General features: G+C 57.8%; 1 protein-coding gene across 3 annotated transcripts in view; it reads right to left on the bottom strand.

Annotated features, from left to right (window-relative positions):
* Positions 1-1,499, bottom strand: part of HTRA3 (HtrA serine peptidase 3) — a 31,169-nt gene extending 29,670 nt beyond the window's left edge. Inside the window, exon 1 of one of the 3 annotated variants that reach the window (XM_072946865.1) lies at positions 881-1,499. In XM_072946865.1, coding sequence (XP_072802966.1) covers positions 881-1,370 — 490 coding nt within the window. In that variant the 5' untranslated portion in view covers positions 1,371-1,499. The remainder of the gene's footprint in view (positions 1-880) is intronic. The other 2 variants (XM_031685718.2, XM_031685707.2) reach the window with 2 other exon arrangements.
* Positions 1,500-22,682: the final 21,183 nt, after the last annotated feature.

Raw genomic sequence — 22,682 nt, 5'->3', positions numbered from 1 at the left:
CCCTGGAGCCTGTCCTGGTGGGTAGCATCTCCCGTGCTGCCGTGGCCTGGGGGACGCACCTCCCATCACAGTGAACTCAGGGCCCAGCGCAGGTTGCGGATCTGCGAGTATGTGTTGGACCAGTGCTGGAGCCTGCCTTCTTAAGGGATGCCCCAAACTAACAAGAGTACAGCAAGGTCTTCCAGCATTTTCTTCCCGGCTCAAGGTCAATCTTTGTGGCAAGAAGCAACCCACAGCCAACTCCAGGTTAGAGGAGGCTGTTCTGAGGTCTGAAGGGAATGAGAAATTTCCTAACCCGACACTCGTCCCCATGGGACCCCAAGCAGTCCAGAGACCCCCTCCACGCTTGCTCACCATTCCTAAACAGCCCTCCAGAGACATGCATTTTAAATGCAGTGAAAAAAGAAAGAAAACACCACATGTTGCTCTATTAGTGTCACTTAGATATCCAGACTGGATATTTAAGGCCAGGAAAGATTTCTTTGTTTGCACCCAGCACCCAGGCAGAGCAGGGGATACAGGGACCTGTGAGAATAAGACCGAAGACGGGTAAGTTTTCGATGAGTCCAGAAGCTGGAGAAATGCACAGCTAGACCAGCCCCTCGGGGCGGCCAGAAGAGCACTGCGCTTCACTTTTGACTACTTCTGTGACCTTGGGGACAGCAATTTACCTCTCTGGGTCTCAGTTTCCCCACCTGGAGGACCAGAAGGCTGCTTAGATGATTTCTAGAAGAAATCATCACCTGTGCCCAGAGACGGCGGCCCTCGAGGCTCTGCCCTAGCCCTGAGCCTCAGTTTCCCCAGGAGGCGGCTTGTCCCGCCCCCGCGCTGCCATCAGTCCCACCCCCGCGCTGCCATCGGCCCCAGCCCGAGCGCTTACCCGATGGGCAGGCGCCCTTCTGCAGCTGGCGCACAGGCGTCCCGGAGAGCTGCAGCGCGCGGCGGCTGGCCGCCTGCAGCGCGCACACGTTGGCATAGGTGTGCCCGTCCGTGCCGCACACGGCGTGCGCCCAGCGGCAGCGACACACACCGCGCGCGCACTCCAGGCTCTCCCCGCACGGCGAGTCGACGGGGCGGCCACATGGCTCGCCCTCGACGGCGGCGCACACCAGACAGCAGTTGCAGAGGTCGGGCACGTAGCCACCAGGGCAGCGGGGGCTGGGGCACCGCGACACGTCGCAGCGCGTGGGGCAGGACGCGGCCAGGGGCTCCCGGGCCAGCGCCAGCGCGGCCAGCGCGGCCAGGAGCAGCGCCCGCGCCTGCATGGCGGACGGGCCGGGCGCGGGCGGCAGCGCGGGGCACCAGCCAGGGGGACACCGAAGCGTCTCCGGGCGCCTACGGAGGGAGCGGGGGCGGCAGCGCAGCCACATGCGCCGGAGGCTCAGGCGGGAGGGCTCTGGGACCGCAGGGACATGCCCGGGGCGCGGGGATGCGGCGGACCGGAGAGGCTCCCGCTCCCTCCTGGGCCGACGATCTGCGGGCAGCGGCCCCGCCGCATTTAAAGGCGCTGGCCGCCGCCCTCGCTGGAAGGGGGCGGCCCGACCCCTCCGCCAGCCCCGCCCCGGCCCAACCGCCCCCGCCCGGCCTTCCGGCTAGGACCCACCCAGCGGCCAAAAGACTGAGCCTGGCTGGTCTAGGAAACCCGGGTGGTGGTTATTCTTGGGCGTGGGTAGCGGGGGAGAGGGCGCAGGCCTCGCCCTCCCACCAGTCCCTTGCCAGCCAAGTTCATGTCCGAGTGCCTGCGACCTCGGCTACTCCTCCCCCCTCGTAGAAATGGGCAATTCCAGACCATCCCAGCTCTTCCTCCCCAGCCTGCCTCCTCTCCCTCCCCGCCCCCACCTCCAAGCCTCCTCAGCCTGGGAGCCCTCAGGGCAGACCTGGCCTGGTCCACATGGTGGTAGGGGTGGGTGTCACCCCTAAATGGCTCCCCCCCGGACAGAAGCGCCCCTCCCTCGTTGTCCCTAGTCTTAGAGCCTGGAGGATGTGCTCCCCCAGGATCCCGACAGGTCTGTCCCGTTCCAGCCCCAGTTCTCAGTGCTCTGTGACCATGGGAGGTGCGTTATGGCCCTGTGCCTCAGTTTTCCTCCCCACAAATGGGGAATGAGGCACTCGGCTGCCTCACAGGGCTGTCGGGAGAATCCCAGGGGGTGGGCGGGGGAGTAATGTTCACAAATACTTCATGCTTGTTACGCAGTCAGCCTGCAGGAGCACCATTCTCCTGGTTATTCTTCGCACACTCACTGAAGGGCCATTTCAGACCCAGGGCCCTGCCCTGAGGGGCCTAGAGCCTGGTGACCATGATGTCACCCGTATGACAAAGACTGAGGGGGTCCGAGGAGAGGGCAGAACCCTCCTTTGGAGGTGAGCCTCAAGAGTGTGTAGGGTTTGGCTACATGGTAATGGGCCTAGGGGCTGGCAGAGGACGGGCCGGGAGCCAGTCCCACCCTGGGCGAGGCTCTGGAAGCAAAGGCAAGTCAGCGTGAGGCCCATTCTGCGGAGACAGCCCTCGGGTGCGAAGCCTGGAGCCGGGGGTCTCGCCCTCTCTGTCAGGCCCTTTGGCCACCTGGTTAAGTCTGGGGAGCCCTTCTCAGAATGGTGTTTTTTAAATGCATAAAACAAACTGCACAGCATTACTAGGGGAAGCAATGCTATTGAGAAGGAGAAGCTGGGCTGGGCTAACAAGATAAATCGTAAATCTAAGTGTAACAAGTATCAGTTTACTGATCTGAGTTCTGCCGGGCTGACTCGTAAATCTGAAGTTTAGTGTCAGTTTACTGGGCCAACAAGATAACTCGTAAATCCAAGCTCAACACGTGTCAGTACCGTGGTCTGTTCCTAACAGATCAGCTCCAGTGTGCTGATTCCTTGCTTTTTGTTGTTCGAGCTAATACCCCATATTTGTAACTAACCCTATAAAGCCCTATAAAACCCCATGCACACATCTTGGAGGTGCTCAGAGCTTCGGAGCAGAAGCCCCTCTGAGCCCGCCGGCGTAATACATCTGAGTGCTCCAACCCTCCGAGTGGTGCTTGTTTCTTGATGGCCTGTCATTTCCATAACACTATAATTAATATGCTTATTAAATATAAAAACCTACAAATAAATCCATGGTACGTATGTGGCTTCTTTGTGAACCCCTTAAATAAGAAGATCTGGCCGGCAGTGGATACCTGGCCAGATTTCCAAGAGAGCACAAGGGGCTCTGGAGGCACCAGCAGCTGCTGCGGGGTGATGCAGAAATGTCCATGCTTCCTCTTGGTGACAGGGTCACAGGTGCACGTAGCTTGGGCCTACATCACCACGGCAAGACATACTTGGCTTCAGTGGGAGAGGTTGGTGAAAATGAAGATTCCTTTTCAGCCAAATTTTCAGACACCCAGCTTAGGAACCTCTGGCTCAGAGGAGGGAGGCAGAACTGGTTAGGGGGGTGGGAGGCTAGGGGAGTGAGGAGGGAGTGTGTCCGGTCCCCGAGGTCCCTGAGGTTCCTGAGGGCCCCAAGGTCCCTGGCATCCTTGAAGGACTGGGCACTGCCGAGGGGGTCTGAGCGTGGCCCTGCAGACTAGTGCTTTGGAGGAAGGGGCTCAGGTGGTGGACAGAGGGGGATCTGGGGGCCCAGAGAGGCAGTGGCTGTGAGTGTAGGGTTGAAGGTCTACAAGGGGACGGGCATTAGGAGGCTGTGGCTTCCCTTCTAAGAGGTCCTTTGACAAGGGGAAGAGGACATGCCCTTCTGCCCCCAAAACGGGAAATGCATTTTGCTTTGAAGACATGGAGAATTTCAGGTGTTTCCTTGGAATAACCCAGAATGTCAGGGGTTGGGGTCCCAAGGGCTGGGCCTCCTCAAACCCTGGCCAGGGCTCGTAGTTTGTCCCTCCTCTAGGGAGGGCTCAGGCCTGAGGGGCAGAGGGAGTGCCACGGACCCAGGACATCCTGGGGGCAGCACAATCCGGAGAAGTCTCCTTGGGAGGGGTCCACAGTGTACCATGGATGCCCAGCCCTGCAGGCATCACTCTTCCTGCCCAGATTCTTCAAAAGCTCATTTATTCTAAGTCTTTTTTCTGGGTGGTGGGGAGGGAATGAGTCTTGAGAGGTCCCTGGGCTGGCCACTGCTGCAGACCAGAGCTCACACTGCCCTCTACAGTTTGTAAGTGACAACACCTGCTGCTTCTTGGGTCCTGCGGCCATCCAGGTGCTCTGCGTCCGTGATCTGATTGAATATTCACGGCCATCCTGGGAGATGGGTATTACAATCCTTGAAGGAGGCTCTGGGGTCTGGAACCAGTCCAGGCTCTTCCCTCGGGACCACACTGCTCCCAGCGATCACCTGATTTGACCTTTACAACCATCTTGCAAAGGGGGTATTTATTCCCCTTGTGCAGATAGGGAAACTGAGGCCCAAAGTGAAAGGACCCACCGTAGCATCCATTCTCCTCTCTGAAACTGGGGTGCTGCCCCCTGCGGTCACCTTTGTTTTGGCCTGAAATGGGCAGGCCCTGCTCGCAGAGGCTGCAGGGAGCATAGCTGGCCTGAGGCCCAGAGTGCTCTGTTGGCTAAGGGAATTCATTTCCAGATGTCGGGGCAGCCGTTGGGGAGACGGTGGGAGCAGCGCTCCCTGCTGCTCCCGCTGGGTCCTGCCTCAGGCTCAGCAAACCCGGAGCCTTCAGGGGTTTCCCGCCTCTCCAGGAGCCCCTTCCCCAGGATCTGAGTCTTTCCCAGAGCCCTGCTGCTCCTGTGGGTGAGCATTCCTGAAGGCCTGGGATGCTCCCAGCTGGTGCTTCGAGGAAGGTGGAGGTTCCTCCTACAGTCAGGGCGCACGGAGGGCGGGAGGCTTGTCTGTCAGTCTAGGCGTCCAGGTTTGCAGATCCCGCTGGCATGTTCAGGCACCATGGCGGGCCCTCTCTCCTGTAGCATCACAGTCCATTCAACAGATGCTGGGAGGCCTGTTTTATCCGTAGAAAGTAATCATTCATTCATTTGTATTTACTCCCCGTTGCCCCTCAATACTTAAGGTGCTTTACAAACAAGAACAAGATAAAAAGAAAGGAAGAGAAATCAAGTAAAGCAGAAAAGAGCGGTAGAGAAGGAATGCGAAGCCAGAGGTGGAGCAAGTGTACAAATTCTTGTCATGAGATGCGATATTTTAGTGCATGCCTGTAAATCTGGCTCCAGGCTTCCTGGTAGCCAAGGCAAAGAGGGAAATGTGATGCCCAAGTGACAGAAACAAGCTATGACTTCAAAGCAGCCTAACTTCTCACTTCTAAGAGGAAGGAGGTGTCCTCCAGGGAGCCTCAGAAAGGATGCTGCCTGTGGGAAGTCCTGACAATCCCCCTACACAGCGGGTCCTGTGGCCTCCCAGGAATCACTCTCAGTGGGAACGAGGGCCAAGCCAGCCCAGGGATCCTGCCAGAAGCTCCATTCATTAGCAGGTGGGATGCGAACTGGGCCCTGGGGAGCAGGGGAGCTCTACACAGGTGCCCAGGTGGGCAGAACATCCTAGAAGCTAATTCAGGAGCAGAGGCGTGTGACACTGGAGTTGATGAGAACTGGCCTCACTCACCGGTGAGAATGCCTCCCCCACACCGGTCCCCCACGATGTGACACATTATACCGCAGGGGAGGAGCTCCTTGAGCCTTTGCTCAGTGCCTGGACTTGGGTCAGCCCGTGTGACTGGTGGCACACAACACAGCAGGGTAAGGAGGTTCCAGAAGAGGGGATAGGGCTGTGAGGACTGAGGGTCATCAGAGCCGTGTCAACGAGGGCCCCAGATGCTATGCTTTGGGATCCTCTCATAAAACAGCCCAGGGGCCCGAGGTGGTATCCCAGTAGCCCGGGGCCCGCAGGCCTGTGGGGCTGCCCAGCACGTCCAGGCGGGTGCGGGAGCGCGGGGCGTTGATTCCCTACCACCGGGCAGAGCAGCGGTGGGCGGAGGGCAGTGGTGCTCCCTGCAGACTCCGCCTCGTTTGTGAGCACAGGGGAAGCGCCCTCTGGGAAGCACCCCAACATTCTTGGGCAAAGAGGATACTTTCTGTGGGGCTCGGGGCTCTGCATGTGCAGGTGGGGGTTTTGCTAGAGAAAGTGACCTTGCTCCTGGTTGCAATCAGAGTGTGGTCACCATCTGGGTCATGTCAGATGCGACCCAGATGTCAGCCCCAAGAGGGACCGTGTCTCATTTCCCCCCGCACTGGGCGTCGGCCGGTGTTACTTACACTGACTGGAATGGAGCGGAGTCCGTCCAGGCGGGCCCTCAGCTGGACCACGTCTGCAGCCTCCCCGGGGCACTCGCATGCCATGTCTCCATCTCTGCACGGAGCTGGATGGACAGCTGGCCCTTGGTCCCCAGGTCGTGCCTTCCAAGCTCTGGGCGGGCTCTGCCCTTTGACCCAGCTTTGTCTAGGGCTTCTCGTTTGATGAGGTCATATCTTATGTCACTTCGGGGACTTCGAAGACCATCCGGGCCACACCTCAGCCTGCAGTAAGACTCATCAGCCCGTGCTAGTGGGTGACTCAGAGGGTGGGCCCCTGCTCAGGGTGGGTGGGACACACTGCCTTCAGCTCCTCCCCTCCGTCGGTCCTCACCACACTTGGAGGAACCGAGTCCCTTGAGAGGAGACTTCCCTCCCTACCCCTGGCCCCTGGCCTCGCGGGGGAGTGGGAGAGGTACAGGACAGCCCAGAGAGCACTCAGGGCTGGTTGGGGGCCCTGTGAAATAGGTGCTGTTGTGGTCCCCATTTTGCAGGCGAGGCGCCCAAGGCACGGAGAGGTGGAGTAACTTGCCCAAAGGCACACAGCCCGCACGAAACAGCAAGATTTGGACCCAGGCTATCTGGCTCCAGAGCACGTGCCCATGGCCAGTCCACACACTGTCTCAGGCCAGCTACACTGGGGCAGCGTGCACAGGGGAGGCTGGGACAGAGGGAAGCCTGGGGGCTGGGCGGGGGGCCAGGGGAAGGAGGGCCTTCCCCGAGTGGGCTCTGAATGCTGGGGAGGGGTCTGCTGGATACAGCAGGAAGACGGGGAGCCCAAGGAGAGGGCGCAGGGATGCCAAGGGGGCCAGCTGGGCTGAGGAAGGCAGGCCTTCTCTCCAGGGCGGTGGGGACCCCGGAGGAGGTCAGGCTGCAGCACATTCTGCTCTGGCTGCGTGAAGGCCTGGGCTGGCGGTGTGCACCGGCAGGCGGTGTGCAGAATGTGGGAGACCCAGCGAGTGTCCTGCAGGGGTGCAGGCGCAAGGCGACATCTTGGCCCCGAGCCGTTGGCAGGTAAGGGGGCAGAAAGCCCGGCTCCAACTGGCTTCAGCGAAAGGGGGCTCATCAGCGCGCCTGGTAGGTCCAGGCTGCGCTGCCTGATCCAGGAAGCCCCAGCGTCCTCCGGCCTGTCTGGGCCGTGCTCCTCATGGTGCTGGTTTCGTTCTTGGGCTCTTGGGATTGCGTGACGGCTGTCTGCAGCGCCAGACCCACGTCCTCTAAGGGGCCCAGCAAAAGTCTAAGTGTATCTTATTGGCTCTGATGGCTCTCACGTCCACCCCCGACCCAGTCACAAAGGCAGCGGGGCCGGGAGCTCCCTGCAGGCCAGCTCTGGTTGCCTCCTGCTGGGCTCGGCATTTTCCAGCCGAGGGCAGTCCCAGGTGCCAGGAAGGAATGTCTCGGAGACTGAGCTGAAAGAAGCTGCCCGGTGGCTGAGACCAGTAGGGCTGGGCCTTCCCTTCCCAGGCCCCCTGGCGAGGCCAGCCAGCTCTGCCCGCGCATCCTGGTGAAGGCAGTCCTTCCCTTGGCTAGACTGTTCCTCCTTCAGCTGAGCTAAATGCTGCTCCTGTAACTCCCACCTTTGGACTTGCTAGACCCCAGGAGGCTGTGTTGTCTACAAAAGAAGGCTGCAGACGTCAGAGGCTGGCCCTCACATGTTTTTTCTGCATGTGACTTGGGTCTCGGTTTTCTGTCTGTCTGGAGAATGAGAAGGAAACTTCCTCCTGGGATTCCTAAGGACCAAAGGGGGCGGTAGGGAGATTTGTAAGACGGCTCCCAAGATTCCTGCCCCCTGGTGTACAGTCGCTTCGTAATTCCCTTCCCTGGGAATTTTGGTGGGCCTGACCTAATCAGGCAAGCCCTTAAGAGGGACTGGGCCCTTCCTGAAGTCAGAGGCTCAAAGTGTCCAGATATTGGAAGTATGAGGGACTCGTGGAGGGGACCACAAGGTAAGTACCTGGGGGTGGCCTCTAGGAGCTGAGAACCCCCCAGCTGATAGCCCACAAGATAACGGGGACCTCAGTCCTACAAACACAAGGAAATTATTTCTGCCAACAACCTGAAGGACCTGGAGACATCTCCCCGACTGAGCCACCAGTCAGGGATGTGGCCAGCGGCCATGTGAGACCCTGAGCGAGGACCAGCTAAAACGTGCGGCTCTTGCCCCACGGAGACCAGGAGATGATGAACAGGCACTGTTTCAAGCCACTAGGTTTGTGGGGATTTGTTCTGCTGCACAGAAAATGAATACAGGAGGGGAGGGCTGAATATGCACGTGGCTGACATAGAGCGGGCAGAGGGAGCAAGTCGGGGAAGCAGCTGGAGGGGTCGGGGGACAATGGCCTGGACAAGGAGGTGCCCCACTGCACCTTGGGGCCGAGTCCCAGCCCTGGGAGACAGCCACTCTTCAGTCCCGCCTGCCTGCCCAGCTTTGCCCTTTCTTGGAGAGTTTCTTTAAGTTTCAGGAAAAACACCAGTTAACCCATCTCCTGAGAGCAGAACACAGAGCTGGGAGACGGTAAGTGGCCTTCCCAAGGCCCCGAAGCCATTAGGTGATGGATCCGGGATTAGAAAATAGTTGGGTCTGACCCCAAAGCTCATGCTCTTTCCCTAGCACCGTGCTTCTGTTCCACATCCATTTTATAAAAGGAAAAACTGAGACCCAGGAGGGAGGTGGGTTGCTGAGATGCCAGGCCTGCTGACAACGAAAGGGCACACGGACTCAGCCTCTACTGTGTGTCGGCAGACACCACTGGTGTCTAATCCTCGCCACATCCTCCGAAGGAGGATGCCCTCCCAGTTGACATGCCCATTTCACAGATGAAGGCAGCAGGGCATAGAGAGGTTCAGTAACTTGCCCAAGGTCACACAGCGAGCAGGAAGCTCCAGAATGGGGATTGGAACCCAGGCATCATGCTTCTCCTACAAAAGCTGGTTTGGACCAGCTGACACTGAGGCTTAGGGAGGGAAATCTGACACAAGATAGGAAGGGCAGACGTCTTAAAGGGGCCTCAGCTGATTGAAATGATGAAATCAGGGCCTCCAGGCCAGGAGGGCTTGGTCCTTTTCCCGTCTTTTAAGATAACAGTCCTCAACTGTGACTGTCTGCAGCCCAAGCCCTTCTTGGAAAACACCCCACCCCACCCACCCCTGCCCTGACAGGACTGGGACGTGGACCTCCCTCTGGACCAGGGCGGCCTCTGCATCCTGGGAGGGTATGTCCTGTCCATCCCGGCCGGCAAGGCAGCCCTCCCAGACTGCCCGCTCACCCCCCGCTGATGGTGCTGCTGTCCTGGGGGCTGTTCTGTGGGCCCTTCTGAGGAGCTGCCAGCCTTTCAGCCCCCCAGCCCTTCTCCATCCTCGCCAGAGCTGGGGGCAAGTCGATGCCCAGAAAGTCATTCTGGCCACCCAGGGGGTCAGGAATGGTTAGGCTTGGTGGGAGTGATGGATGGGGACCTGACACCCCTCTCCCCTCGCTCCCAGGGCCAAGCATCTCATCAGGACCACTGAGCTGTGTCCACACAGTCCCAGCCGCCTGCCAGACTGAAGCCGAGCCAGGTAGGAGGCCGCCTGCCGGCCCTCGGGGGTGCCCCTCCCTGCTTTAGTGCTGCTAATGGGACACAAGTACTCCTGGGCCACCCCCGCAGTGGTCCTAATGTCAAGTCCACCCTCACCTGCCCTGTGCCCAGGCGGGGTTTTACCCTCGCTGGGGGGAATCTCCTACCACCCCCATGTTACAGGCTCAGAGAGGTGGTGACTGTCCAAGGTCACACAGCTGGGGCACGGCAGACCCTGGTGCTGACCAGCAGGCCACACGCTGGGCCCTGGTTTGGGGAGTGGCCTGTCGGAGGCTGAGGTCACACAGTCACAAAGATGAGACGCTCCCGGGGAGAGGGAGCCCCACAAGAGGCTGCGGCCCCACCGAGCACCCTCCTGATGGGCTGGCACTCCTTCAGGGAGGGGAGCCCCTCTCACGCCCCCGCTGGGGCAGCCCGCACTCCTAGGACTGGCCGGCCTTCACAGCCCCCGCCCTCCTGCGGGGCTGGGCTCCCCCGCGGCTCCCTTGGCCCCTCGGCCTGGACCCAGGGCAGACCCCCTGCCCCCACCCCGTGCCAGTATAAGTTCTGGAGCCTTTTTTGGTGCCTTTCTAGAAACATTCCCATTTTTTCCAGTCAACTGGAGCCTGGTTTCCTGTCCTTTTTTTTTTTTTTTTAACATTTTTTATTGATTTATAATCATTTTACAGTGTTGTGTCAAATTCCAGTGTTCAGCACAATTTTTCAGTCATTCATGGACATATACACACTCATTGTCACATTTTTTTCTCTGTGATTTATCATAACATTTTGTGTATATTTCCCTGTGCTATAGAGCCTGGTTTCCTGTCCTTGATCAAGAAATCAGGTGGGTCTGAACCCAGTGCCTTTCAAGGGTGAGCCCTGATTGGCTGAGCTCATCAGCCTATCCTGCCCCCTCCCCCGTGATTGGTTCAGGGGTGGGTCCTTTAACCAATGAGAGCCAATCCACATAAGAAGCTTCACTGGTACTGTCAGGAAGAAATATTTCCTTGTGCCCAGACAGACTCTTCCCTCAGTGTGGGAACCAGCAAAAGTGTGACTGGCAGCATCTGGTGACCTTGAGGGGAGAGTCTGCCTTGTAATGCAGCCACCTGAGAAGTGGAACTAAGAAAAGTAGAGAAAGCAAGCTGGTCTCAAGCTGGATCATGCCATGCCTGAAGCTGTTGTTTCTAAGCTGTCAGTCGATTGAACCAGTAAATCCTCCATAACGCTGAAGTCAACTTGTTTTGCATTTCCTGTGGTTACCTTCCACTGAGATTGTTGTATAGGCTCTGTGCCCAGGCAGACTTTGACAATAAACACAGATTCACAAGGAGAATTCAGCCAGCTGGTGGGAGTTATGCACCTACCATTTACAGAGTGCCTACCGTGTGCTGGGCGCTTTTAATGCCACCACGACAAGTTTCCCTTTTTGCAGGTGAGACCCAGAGATCACCAAGACTCTCCTAAGGCTAGGACTTGAACTCGGATCTGTGTGACTACAGAGCCTGTGCCCCCAGGCAGTCCCTCCCCAGGTGCTGTGTGTCTGCTGGAGCCAGAGCCTGGCCACACTGGACATCCAGCACCTGTGTGGACCCCACCCTGCCCAGCCAGCCTGGCGAGCCCACTGGCACTCCCTGGGCGGCACATGTCAGGGGAGCATCTGGTTGTCTCTGGCATCCCTGCAGGAGGCCTGGGCATGGCCGATGCTGGTGCTCTGGGAGGAAGCATGTAGTACAACCGTGGGCCAGCTCCACGACGCAGCTGGCTCCAAACCCAGTGCTTAGGTTCTGCCACGTCCTGCTGTGTGACTGTGTTGGTGTCCTGTCTCCTCTCTGACCCTCGGTCTCCTCTTCCTTAAAATGGGCACACTGGGCTCTTGCTCTCTTGTTCACTACATCTCTCTCAGCTGCTGCCAGGTGACCAGCTGACCGGGTGGTACAGAACCAGGACCCCTGCCCCCTCCACCTCTCAGCCTGAATCCCACGTTCTCCAAGCCCCTTAGAACTAGAAGCACCCCACACCTCCCACCCCTGTGGACAATGATCTCTAGCTGAAGCCCATGACCCTCCACCTATCTGTCATCTCTGACTTTCATCCACCACCCCTGGCCCCACCCTGCCCCCGCCCTTCCTCCGGAGCCCTGATGTCAGTCCCCACCCCACCGCGTGACTCTGCGTGGACAGCACATCCGGTGTCCTGTTCCCAGGACTCCTCACGGCAGGGACTCCACAGTCCAGTTCCTGTATCACCAGCAACTGCTCCACCTTTGAAATCTGTTTCTAACAACCCCCCTTGGTTTTGAAAAATACAGCCTCTCTTTTGGGGTATAACTCACATGCCATACAATTCACCCTGTTCGGAGTACAATTCAGTGGGTTTTTTTAAAGTATATTCAGATATGTACAACCCTTTACAATTCATTTTAGGACATTTTCATCACCCTAAAAAGAACCCCTGTACCCATTAGTTCTCACCATTCTTCCTTCGCTCAGCCCCTGGCAAGCACCAATCTATTTCCTGTCTCTATGGATTTGCCTGTTCTGGACATCGCATACAAATGGAACCATACAGCTTGTGGCCCTTCTGTGTGGCTTCCTTCACATAGCATATCGTTTTCAAGTTTCATCCACGTTTTGGTATGTATCAGTGCTTCGTTTCTTTTTACGGCTAAGTAACATGGGCCACATGTTATTTATCTTTTGATAATCCATTGCCATCCATTAATGGTTGTTTCCATTTTGGGGTTAATATGAATCTTCTATCTGTGAATATTCATGTACACGTTTTGCGTGCACCCACGTTTACTTGGGTACAGCCCTGGGAGTTGAATTGCCGCGTCACATGGGAATTCTATGTGTAACTATCTGAGAAACCGCCAGCCAGTTTTCCAAAGTGAGCGAGCCATTTCACACTCCCTGCAGCAGGCGGGAGGCTCCGATCTCTCCACTTCCTTGTTATTTTGGTATTTGTTAAAATACCTGTTATTTTCTGTCTTTCAAAAATTTAGCATAGTTGTTCCATTAGACACAGGGTGGTTTCACTCTTGTTTGCTTTTGCACTTCCCTGAGGTTGAGCGTATTTCCACGTGCTTCTTGGCCATTTGAATATTTGCTTTGGAGAAATGTCTGTTCAGATCCTTTGCCTGTGGTAAAATTGGGTTCTACGCCCTTTTTTGTTATTGAGTTGTGGGAGTTCTTTATGCATTCTGGATAAAATCCCCCTTGTCAAATACATGATTTGCCAACATTTCCTCCAGCTCTGTGAGCGGCCTTCTCCCGGCATCCTCGGAGGCACAAACGGGTAAGTTCGATGGGGCCCACCTGGTCCATTTGTCCGTCTATTGCTTGTGCTTTTGGTGACACATCTAAGAAATCTTTGCCTCCCCCAGGTCACAGTGGTTTAGTCCTGTGTTTTCTTCTAAGAGTTTCACAGCTTCGGCTCTTACCTTCAGGTCTGCCATCCATTCCGCACTGGATTTTGTATCTGGCGCTAAGTGGGGCTCCAGCTTCCTTCATTTCCACGTGGAACGAGTGCTCCCAACAGCGTCTGTCTAAAAGCCTGTTCTCTGCCCACCGAGCGCTCTTGGCGTCCGCTCGCCTCGCCGTCGCCCGCGCCGCTCACGTGCCGCTCGACTGCGGTTCTGAGTCCCTGGCCGCGGGAGCTGACGGGCCCACCTGCCGCGCTCCCTGCTGCCGGTCGTCAGGGGCCCTCCTCCGCCTTCCCGGGGCGGCTCAGACCTTAGGGTCCGCTCCTCAGGGTGCCCTGGCCACTCCCTCTCTCTCCTCCTCTCTCTCCCCCTCTCCATCTCTCTCTCTCTCTCCAGACGGACTTCCTGGCAGCTTCGAAGGGGGCTGCGCTGGCTCCTCGGGCCCCCCACACCCCGCCCCCCTGCTCACCTGCCCTGCCGCCCCTCCCCTCACCCCTGCCGGGCCCCTCTCTCCCGGCACACATCCCTCAGGGACGCCGTGTGCTCCGGTGTTTTTCTAACGTCTTATTTTGAGATAATTATAGACTTGGACAAAAGGTGCAGACTAGCCCAAGGAATGCCGTCTGCCTGCTCCCGACTCCCCAGTGTGGACATTTTATTGCACCGGTCTTATCTCTGTCTCTCTGACTCCCTGTTTCTGTCTCCCTGTCTCTGTCTCTCTCTGCCTCTCTGTCTCTCTCTCCCACACAGACATTTCCTTCTGGACTTGAGGCCGAATTGCAGACACGATTCCTCTTCACCCTTGAGTTCCTCGGCATCGTGTCCTAAGAACGGGACCCTCTCCATACCCACAGCACAGGGACCGGAGTCAGACTCACGTCCAGTCCTGGGAGAACTGACCTAAGGCGGGGTGAGGAGAGAGGGCAGACGTGCTGAGGGACCATCCTAAGGTCAGGCTGGGAACTCAGCCCAGGAGGGGCAGAGCCGACGTTTGAAACCAGGAAAAATCCACAACCTTTCCGTGCCTTGGGGACACTGGCTCATTAGGGACTCTGCCCTCAAAGCTTACGGCTTAAGGGGGTGGGACAGAGGTGCTGATCCTCCACTGGGACCCAGGACAGGGCTGTGCAGGCAGCCTCTTCTCTGGGGCCACCGTCCCCCCGCAGGCTCGCATCACTGTCTGCCGTCCGTCTGCGGACGAGTAGGGACTGTGCCCCACAGCCCCACGCACACCTGCGTTCCCTCCGGGCGGTGCTCTGCCCGTGGGCTGCCAGATGGCTGTTAGCTGTAAATGTGTCTGGCAGGGGAGCTGCGGTGCAGAGAGATGGAGCCAGTGGTGGGCTGGCTGCCTCCTAGGACAGAGTGCCCACGGCCGGGACCCTGATGCCTGCAGCTGGATGCAGGTCCTGCCTCCCAGGTCCAGCCAGAGGTGTCATGGACCACCCCACCGGCTGGTGCTCAGCATACCCTGAACGTTCCACCCCCAGAAGGGCCTGAAGGTGGGTCTCTGTGGTCAGGGTGCGGGCAGGGGCCACGCAGGGAAAGGTGGGGATGGAGAGGCGGGCTCAGGCCAAAGATTCCAAGTGTGACGGGGCTGCTGGGGAGCTGGAGGGTGAGCTGACACGTGTCCTGGAAGGACGGCGGTGGCCGCTGTGTGAGCAGAGGGGTGAGGCAGGGCTGGGAGAGGATGACGCCCACCAGGCTGTGTCCCCGCGGTGCCCAGCATTGGGCTCGGCACTTTTGTGGCACTTGGAGCTGCAGACATGATGCCCCTTCAGCCTAAGGTCTCAGTGTGATGTGTTCCACGCCAGCCCCGCCAGGCAAGGTGCAGGAGGTGACGGATGAACGAGTGAGCCCACGGCTGCTCCCTTCCAGGCCGAGGCGGGGCCCCTGTAAATTCCCTGCTGTGTGGATGGGGAGCTTCAGCCCTGAGGCCCGCGGTTCCCGGCCCGCCCTCGGCCGACTCTGGTCACCCCCACCCAACCTCCCTGACTTTGTGCAGATGCAGCAGTTTGGCTGCTGCTCTGGCCCAGGCGTCCTGGGTGACCTCACCCCCGAGGCATGCCCCCTGCCCGCTCCCCTTCCCTCTTCCTGCAGGCCGGGGCTGGCGCCCCAGCGTGCGGGCAGGGCTCCGCGGCCTCCCCAGGGCGCAGCCCAGGCCCTCGGCACTCCATCTCCAGGGGCTCCCCCAGCCCCCAGGTCCCCATTTCCCAGCCTCCCTGGGGTGACATGTCTGTCTGGAGATGGATGGTGGTGATGATTATGAATGTGCTTAATGCCAAGACCTGTACACCTAAAAATGATACAAAAGATAAATTTTACGTTGTATATATTTTACCAGAATTTAAAAAATTCAAGGGCCTCCTGCTCTGAGCAGAGTCACCCTCCTGTTCTGTCGCCTCCACACTGCCCCCAGTGCCCCCTCCAGGCCTGTGTCCCCGCTGCTGTCCCTCCACACGGAGCGCCCGTGTCATCGGAGCGCAGTCTGTGTCCTGACCCTGTGCTGGGTGCCTCGGGGGGCCCCGGGCAGGTGGACCGACAGGGACAGGTTTCTCTAGCGGGAGGAGTGCTACTCACGACAGGAACTTATCCCCGAGAAGATAAGCACTAAGTCTTTGCACGGGCGTCCAGCTGCGATGCTCCCACAGGGCAGCTGATGGCGCTGAAAGCCGGGCCCGGCTTCAGGCCGCCGGGCGGGCGGATAGAGGCAGCAGCGGCCGTGGGGCCCGGGCGGTGGGGTGCGGGCGCCTACTCAGTCCACGTGGAAAGTGTCACCGTGCCTCCGGTGACAAAGGAGGTCACGCCCAGAGGGGCCCTATGATGCCATTTTTGTAAACATTATGCCTGTACATCTTTCTCTCAGAATCTGGAGGGAAATTCTCCAGCACGCACAGCGGGGGGCGGGGGCTCTGGGTGATCTTTCTTTTCATCGACTGGGCGGAGGGCAGAACTTTGAGCAGCAGTTTCAGAGCGACGTGCGTGTGTGCCCATGTGCATGTCGTGCATGTGTGTATGCATGCGCAGGGTGTGCGCACGCATGCGTGTGTTTATGGGGGTGTGTGTTGCTTTGGGTGTGCGGGTGCATGTTCGTGTGTGTGCAGTGCATGCATGCATATGTGTGAAGTGTGTGTGTGACCCTCCGCTTGGGTGTGTGTCCATGTCTGCACTGTGGCCACTGTGCCCCCAGCAGACAGTCTTGGTCCCCGAGGGCCGTTCCCGGGCCAGGATGACAGTTCTTCCCAGATTTCCAGTCCTGGGGCCCTTTCCGCGGAGGAGGGGGGTGGACTGGGGGGGCCCCTGGCCTCCCGCTGAGCCGGGGCAGAGGCGGGGCTGCTGAGAGCACAGTGCCGACCTCAGCGGCTGCAGGGGGGAGGCTCCCAGGACGAAAACTTGCTTTTCCCTTTGTCACCACAGACTAGAGCAGTAGAGCCAGGCAGGTCTCAGAAAACACCCGCCTCTGTCATACTGGTGGGGAGACTGAGGCCCAGGGAGGGCATGAAATGTGCCCACATCGGGTGAGTGAGTAGCACCGTGGGGACACAGCCTCACGGCTCAGAGCATCGCAGCCCCTGTCCCCACCCCTCGACCCCTACCCGAAGGAGTCCGTCCTGGGCTGGCAGAACAGGAACAGAGTAGACGTGAATCCTGCCCTCGAGGAGATAAGTCTAGGAGCATTTATTGAGCACCACTGCATACATCCAGGACAGGCAAAGGGACTGGTTTCCAGTCTGTATCAGCCAGAGTCTGTGTTGGAAAGTGTCCTTGAGACCATGGGGTCCGTCCAAGTCACAGACTGGCCACTTACCAGCCGTCGGCCTCGAGCAACGACCCAGCTGTCTGAGACTCTGTTTCCTCACCTGTGAAGGGCGAAGATGCTGACCTCATGCAGGGGGACCAAGAGTGACCAGCGAGGCTGCCCGGATGGTGCTCAATTAATAGCACTTACAGCCTCCCGCTGGCTGCTCCTTCACATCCCGTGTCACCCTAGCACATCCCTTTCTTCCCAGGCCACAGCACACAGGACCCCCTGGCCCATCCCTGCAGGCTCAGGAAATGCCTGTGTGATGATGTCACCTGGACACACTGACAGTCACTTACTCAGGCAGCGTCCAGCCTGCTGCCACGGCCGGGGGGGTGGGAGAGGGACGGCACGACTGCACACCGGGAGGCTCTGGGCCCCCCTGGCACCCATCCTCCCAACCGTCTATTTCTCTTCGGTTGGTATTCTTTGTTGTTGCTGGAGTGTAGTCAGTTGAGTGTGTTGTGTGGTTCCTGGTGTGCAGCACAATGCTTCGATCATGCACGTACGCACATACATTTGTTTTCGTATTCTTTCATTATAAATTACTACGAGATATTGAATGTAGTTCCTGCGCTACACAGTATGAACTTGTTTATCTATCTTATATATAATATCAACTATCGATTTCCGGCTCTTTCTCAAGTTGGGAAAAATAACGTTATTATAACTCATTTCTTATTAGTATTATTACTATTACGGATTGCTTCTGATAATAGAATACCATTGTGTATAATTTAGAAAGTAGCAAAAAATATGCAGACATTTTTTAAGGTCACTCCCTCACAATAGGTTGGATGGTGGCCCCAAAAGAGGTTAAGTCCATGTCTTTACCGCAGACCCTGTGAACGCGAACTTCTTTATCTGGAAAGAGGGTCTTTACAGATGTAACTAAGCTGAGGATCTCGAGATGAGATCGCCCCGGATTGTCTGGGAGGGAGGGCGCTAAATCCCATGACCAGCGTCCCTGTCAGAGGCGCACGGAGGAGGAGACGGAGACGACCGTGTGATGGTGGAGGCAGAGACTGGAGGGAGGGGGCCACAAGCCAAGGAGCACCTGGAGCCCCCAGAAGATGGAGCAGCCAGGAAGGCTCCTCCCCCAGAGCCTCCAGAGGGAGCAGCCCTGCAGGCTCCCTTACTTGGACTTCTGGCTTTCAGGACTGTGGAGAATCAGTCTCTGTTAAATCACCACGTCTTGTGGTGCTTTGTTATCACAGGCCCAGGAAACGAACAGCGACCCCCACCCCAGCAGTCAGGGTGGCCTTTGTTGACAGGTAGGGTGCAGCCCTCTGGTCTTGAGTCTTGGGGCGCGTATGCGAGCTTGCTACGCAGTTAAGATCTTACTGGCAGACCTTGGAGTACCTTCTTTTTAAAAAGCATGATTTCATGAAAATTTTCTCATGTTATCAAATAATTCTTACAGAATTTAGTTTTCTTCTGATTACAAACAGGATACTATGAAACATCTGTGTATTTCATAAAATTTGGAAGATGCAGAAATATACACACAAGGAATAAAAATTATATTTGACCACGGCAACCAAAGATAACAAACACGTTTGCATTTTCCTCCAAGGTACAAGCTTTGGTCAGAATCCTGTCAGGACATGTGAAATGGTGTAGCCGCTCTGGGAGACAATCTGGCAGTTTCTTAAAAAAAAAAAAAAGAAAAAGAAAAAAACTAAACTAAACACACACACATGACCTGGCTATCACATTCCTGGGCGTTCATCCCAGAGAAGCGAAGACTTGTGTTCTCACAAAACCTGCACACAGTCTTTCAGAGCAGCCCTCCGGGTGCTGGCCCAAAGCGGGGTCGACCGGGTGTCCCAGGTGAATGGTTACGCCACCCGCGGTGTGTCCGTCCTGTCTGCGCTGTGGACGCTCCCGAAGTGAAGGAAGAAGTTTCTGGAGCACTGATACACGCCACAGCCTCGGTGGCCTCCAGGGCATCCTGCAAAGGGAACAAAGGTCAACGTCACAGCATCACACAGCGTGTGAGTCCCTGCGAGGGGGAGCCCCCCCCCACGCGCTGACCGCCCCGGGGTCACCGGGGCGCGTCTGCGGGGAGCGGGGAGCCACGCGCTGGGTCCCAGCCCGCGCTTCCTCCCCGGGGCCTCAGCTCCCGGCAGGGCTGCGGCCCCAGGGCCCCTGAGGCACTTCATCCTGAGAAAGCCGGGCTCTCGCCCTGCGCCCGGAGCGCGTGCGGGGCGTCAGAGCAGGGACTCCCGAGCGTGCATTTGTCACACGCAGGTAACAGCAGCCACCTGGCAGCCCCTGCGGCAGGAAGTCCAGCAGATACTCGCTTGGTGGAAGAAATACATGCGAATATCTCATGGCAAAAAATATGACCCCGGAAAAAGGAGCTTAAGGGATTTCTGAGAAGAGAAAAGAACATGCTGTTCTGTGTGGAAGTTCTCCAAGTTTCCCTCCACGTGGGTTCAAAGGCCTTTCTCAGCGTAACAGCTCACACCTGCTGCGTGTCCCCCAGCCCCGACCCCTGGGGCCCAGCCTCCTCCCTGGCGGCCTCAGCCCGCACCGGAGGCCTTCTCCCGGCCCCGCCTCCACGCAGGCCGCCTCTCACCCGCGCCTCCGGCGCTGAGCCTCCGGGCAGCCGCCCTGTGCTGCGCGGCACCGGCGGTGAACGGCCCCGCCCCGGCCTCACAGTGAGCCAGACCCTGGCAGGCAAACGGGCGGCGACAGTCTAGGGTGGTGAGCGCCGCATGGTAAGGGGTAGAGAGCCAGGGAGGGTCCCAGCTAGGAGGCCATGATGCCAGGAAAGGCTTTTCAGAAGGGGCCACTCACAGTGGGTCCTGAAGGGTCAGTAGGGGCCCACCAGGCAGGGACGGGAGCACGCACGTGCAAAGAAGGCGTGGAGGGCGGGTGTGGCCTGGAGTCATCCCTGTCAAGGCTTTTTCCAGGAAAAGACAAGAACAGCGCTGTTTGCTGAGAGCTTGTACTTCGCCACCCACCCTCCCGCGACCCTTGCGGGACCCCTGGAATGGACATCATTATCCACATTTTGCAGGTGAGGAACCACAACTCCAAGGGAGTGACTTGCTCACAGGCGTGCAGCTCTGAGCATCAGAGCCGAGACCCCTTGGGCTGTGTGCCCTTGGACACGTCCCACCAGGGCCCTAGATCCCTCACGTGGCCAGGGGGACGGTCGAAAGTGCCAGGAGCCCCGAACAGCTGCCTTCTGAGGCCTGTCTGTCCCTTTAAGCGGCATTTCTCGGGGATGCTGCTTTCTGAACCCCCGGGGAAGGCAGCGGGGCGGCGGACCTGGGCGGTCCTTGCTGCCATCTTCCCCCAGTCCTCTCCCTCCCTCCCTCCCTCACACACACACACATACACACACACCCCAAAGGAAGCGAAACCCATCTCTCAGACCCCAGACCCCAGACCCAGAACAAAGCAGCCCTCGAGGGCAGACGGATCCTCACCCAGCAGTCTGAGGACCTGAGCTTCCCAGAGGAAGCCCGCCAGCCCCAACCTGTGTTCCTGTCTCCTGCAGGGCCTTCGGCGCCCACACAGGACCTGCGTCCCCAGGCTCCAGGCCACCCCCTTCCCTCCCTGTGGGGCACTCTCCTGCCTGCCCCAGGCTGCCGGTGTGGAGGGGACAGCTGCCTCCGGCAAGTATCTTCTCCAAGCTTGTGGCTTGTTTTTCTGCTGTGTCTGAGCTGTCTTTTTAAAAATTTTTCTTAATTTTTGTTTTATTTATCTTTATTTGGCGGGTGGAGGTAATTAGGTTTATTTATTTATCTACTATTTTTAGTGGAGGTACAGGGGATTGAACCCAGGACCTCATGCATGCTAAGCATGTGCTCTACCACTGAGCTGTACCCTCCCCGCTGGTATATAATTCTAATGGAGACAAACATCAGCCTTCTCCTCTCCTGCTATTTGTGTCTTGTTAGAGACATACCTTGCCACCCTGGCTCATGAAACTATTCTTTTTTTTTTTAAGAGGTTCACATCACTTCCACTTCCCGTATTTTGGTTTTAAATCAGGAATGGGTATTTGAGGAGGCTGTGAGGTAGGGATTCCGTTTCAAAGGTGGGCAACGAGGAGTCCCTCTGTGGTTACTGAAGCAAGCGACTTCTCCCAGAAGCCCTGCACACTTTGTACCACGTCCACATGCTGGGTAGTTCAACTCTAGGCTTTCGATTTTTCCCCATAGTTATTTATTTATCCCTGTCTCAACGTGACCCTGTATTCATGAAATAACTTTATAATAAACCATGAGATCTGATCGGCAAGGCCCCCCTCCACAATGTTTTCCTCTTTTCTAGGGATGTTGCAGTGTTCCTGAAATTTTGCCTTTCCATGTACATCTCAGCATCAGTTCGTGAAATCTTACACAAACCCTGGGGGAGTTTTTGGAATTGCCACTAAGGTGTCCACCAATTTGAAGAAAACTGACATTTTGCCACATGGGGTTTTCCTGCCAGGAACACAGTCAGTGTCGCTTAGGTTCCCTGCTGGGCGCAGCACGTTCTTGATATCCTGGACTGTGCGATTTTTCAAACAGCGCTCCCTGACTCACGGCAGCTGGTCTGCAGGAGAGAGGCTGGCTTTTCTCCCCGCTCTTTTCCCAGCAAACCTGGCTTCTTATTAATCCTCAGAGTTGTCTGAGACTCACTTGGGGTTTTCTACGCAAACAATTGTATCATCGATTAGTAATGGTCATTGTTTCTTATTTAACAGCCTTTGAACCTTTTTCTTTTTCCTTGGTTTGCTGCGTTCCCTGGGACCTTTGACGCAACGCTGACTAGAAGTGACGGTGGAGGCCACGGCCTCATCCTCAGCCTCACTGGGAACACGTCTGAGGCTCCACCCAATGTGGTGGGAAACCCTTCTCAGGTTGAGGGGGTCTGGCCCTTATTTGCTAAGAGTACCCATCAAAGGTGGGGTGAGAGGGCCTGGGATGTTTCTCCTGCACCCATGCAGGGGGCTCTAGGGTATTCCTTAGATCTGTCCGACTATTGACTGGGGATTGGGGTGAGGCGTGAGGGTCTGCGAAGGTCACAAGGTGGGCAGCTGAGCTCACTGCGGCCCCAGCCTCCTAACCCGAACCCCCAGGGCCACCCCCCTAGGCCTCTCCGTCCCAGGCGGGGCCCCTGGAGCGTCCTGGGAGGCAGATGTCCTCTGGTTGGGCCGAGGTCAGGGCTCACCCACCCCCACGCTCGGCTCCGGGATCCAGGCCCTGCTGGGAGCGGGCACATCTGCTCGTGCAGGACAGAGCATCCTGCGGTGCGCACGCTGCGGGGCCCTCCCTGCTGGCCTGCTGCCTGGGTAGCAGCCGCTTAGGCTCTGCCCCTTGGGGTGGGGGGGCCTGCTCCTGAGCCTGTCCCCGTCCTGGTGAGGGATCTGCCAGCCCTGCTACCCCTCCCGAGGGGCAGGCCCGTCTGGAGCCTGAGACGTCAGTGTTGTAAGAGCCGCTCCTCCCTCCCTCGGACTTCCCTGGAATCCTGGCCCTGCCCTCCTCCAGCCTCACGGCCTCCCCAAACTGACAGGTCCCCAGAGATGCCACCCCACCCCGCAGACGGGCCTAGAGCCGCCACGGAGCCTGCTGCGTGCTCTGGGCAGGATGCCCCTGCTTCCTGGAGACACCCCTACCCCACGTTCCCTCTTCCCGGGATGCAGTGCAAACCCAGC

This window comes from Vicugna pacos, chromosome 2, assembly GCF_048564905.1.
Source record: "Vicugna pacos chromosome 2, VicPac4, whole genome shotgun sequence".
In the NCBI taxonomy this organism is placed as follows: Eukaryota; Metazoa; Chordata; class Mammalia; order Artiodactyla; family Camelidae; genus Vicugna; species Vicugna pacos.
The sequence above is the reverse complement of the archived record's forward strand: the minus strand, read 5'-3'. Positions and strand labels throughout refer to the sequence as shown.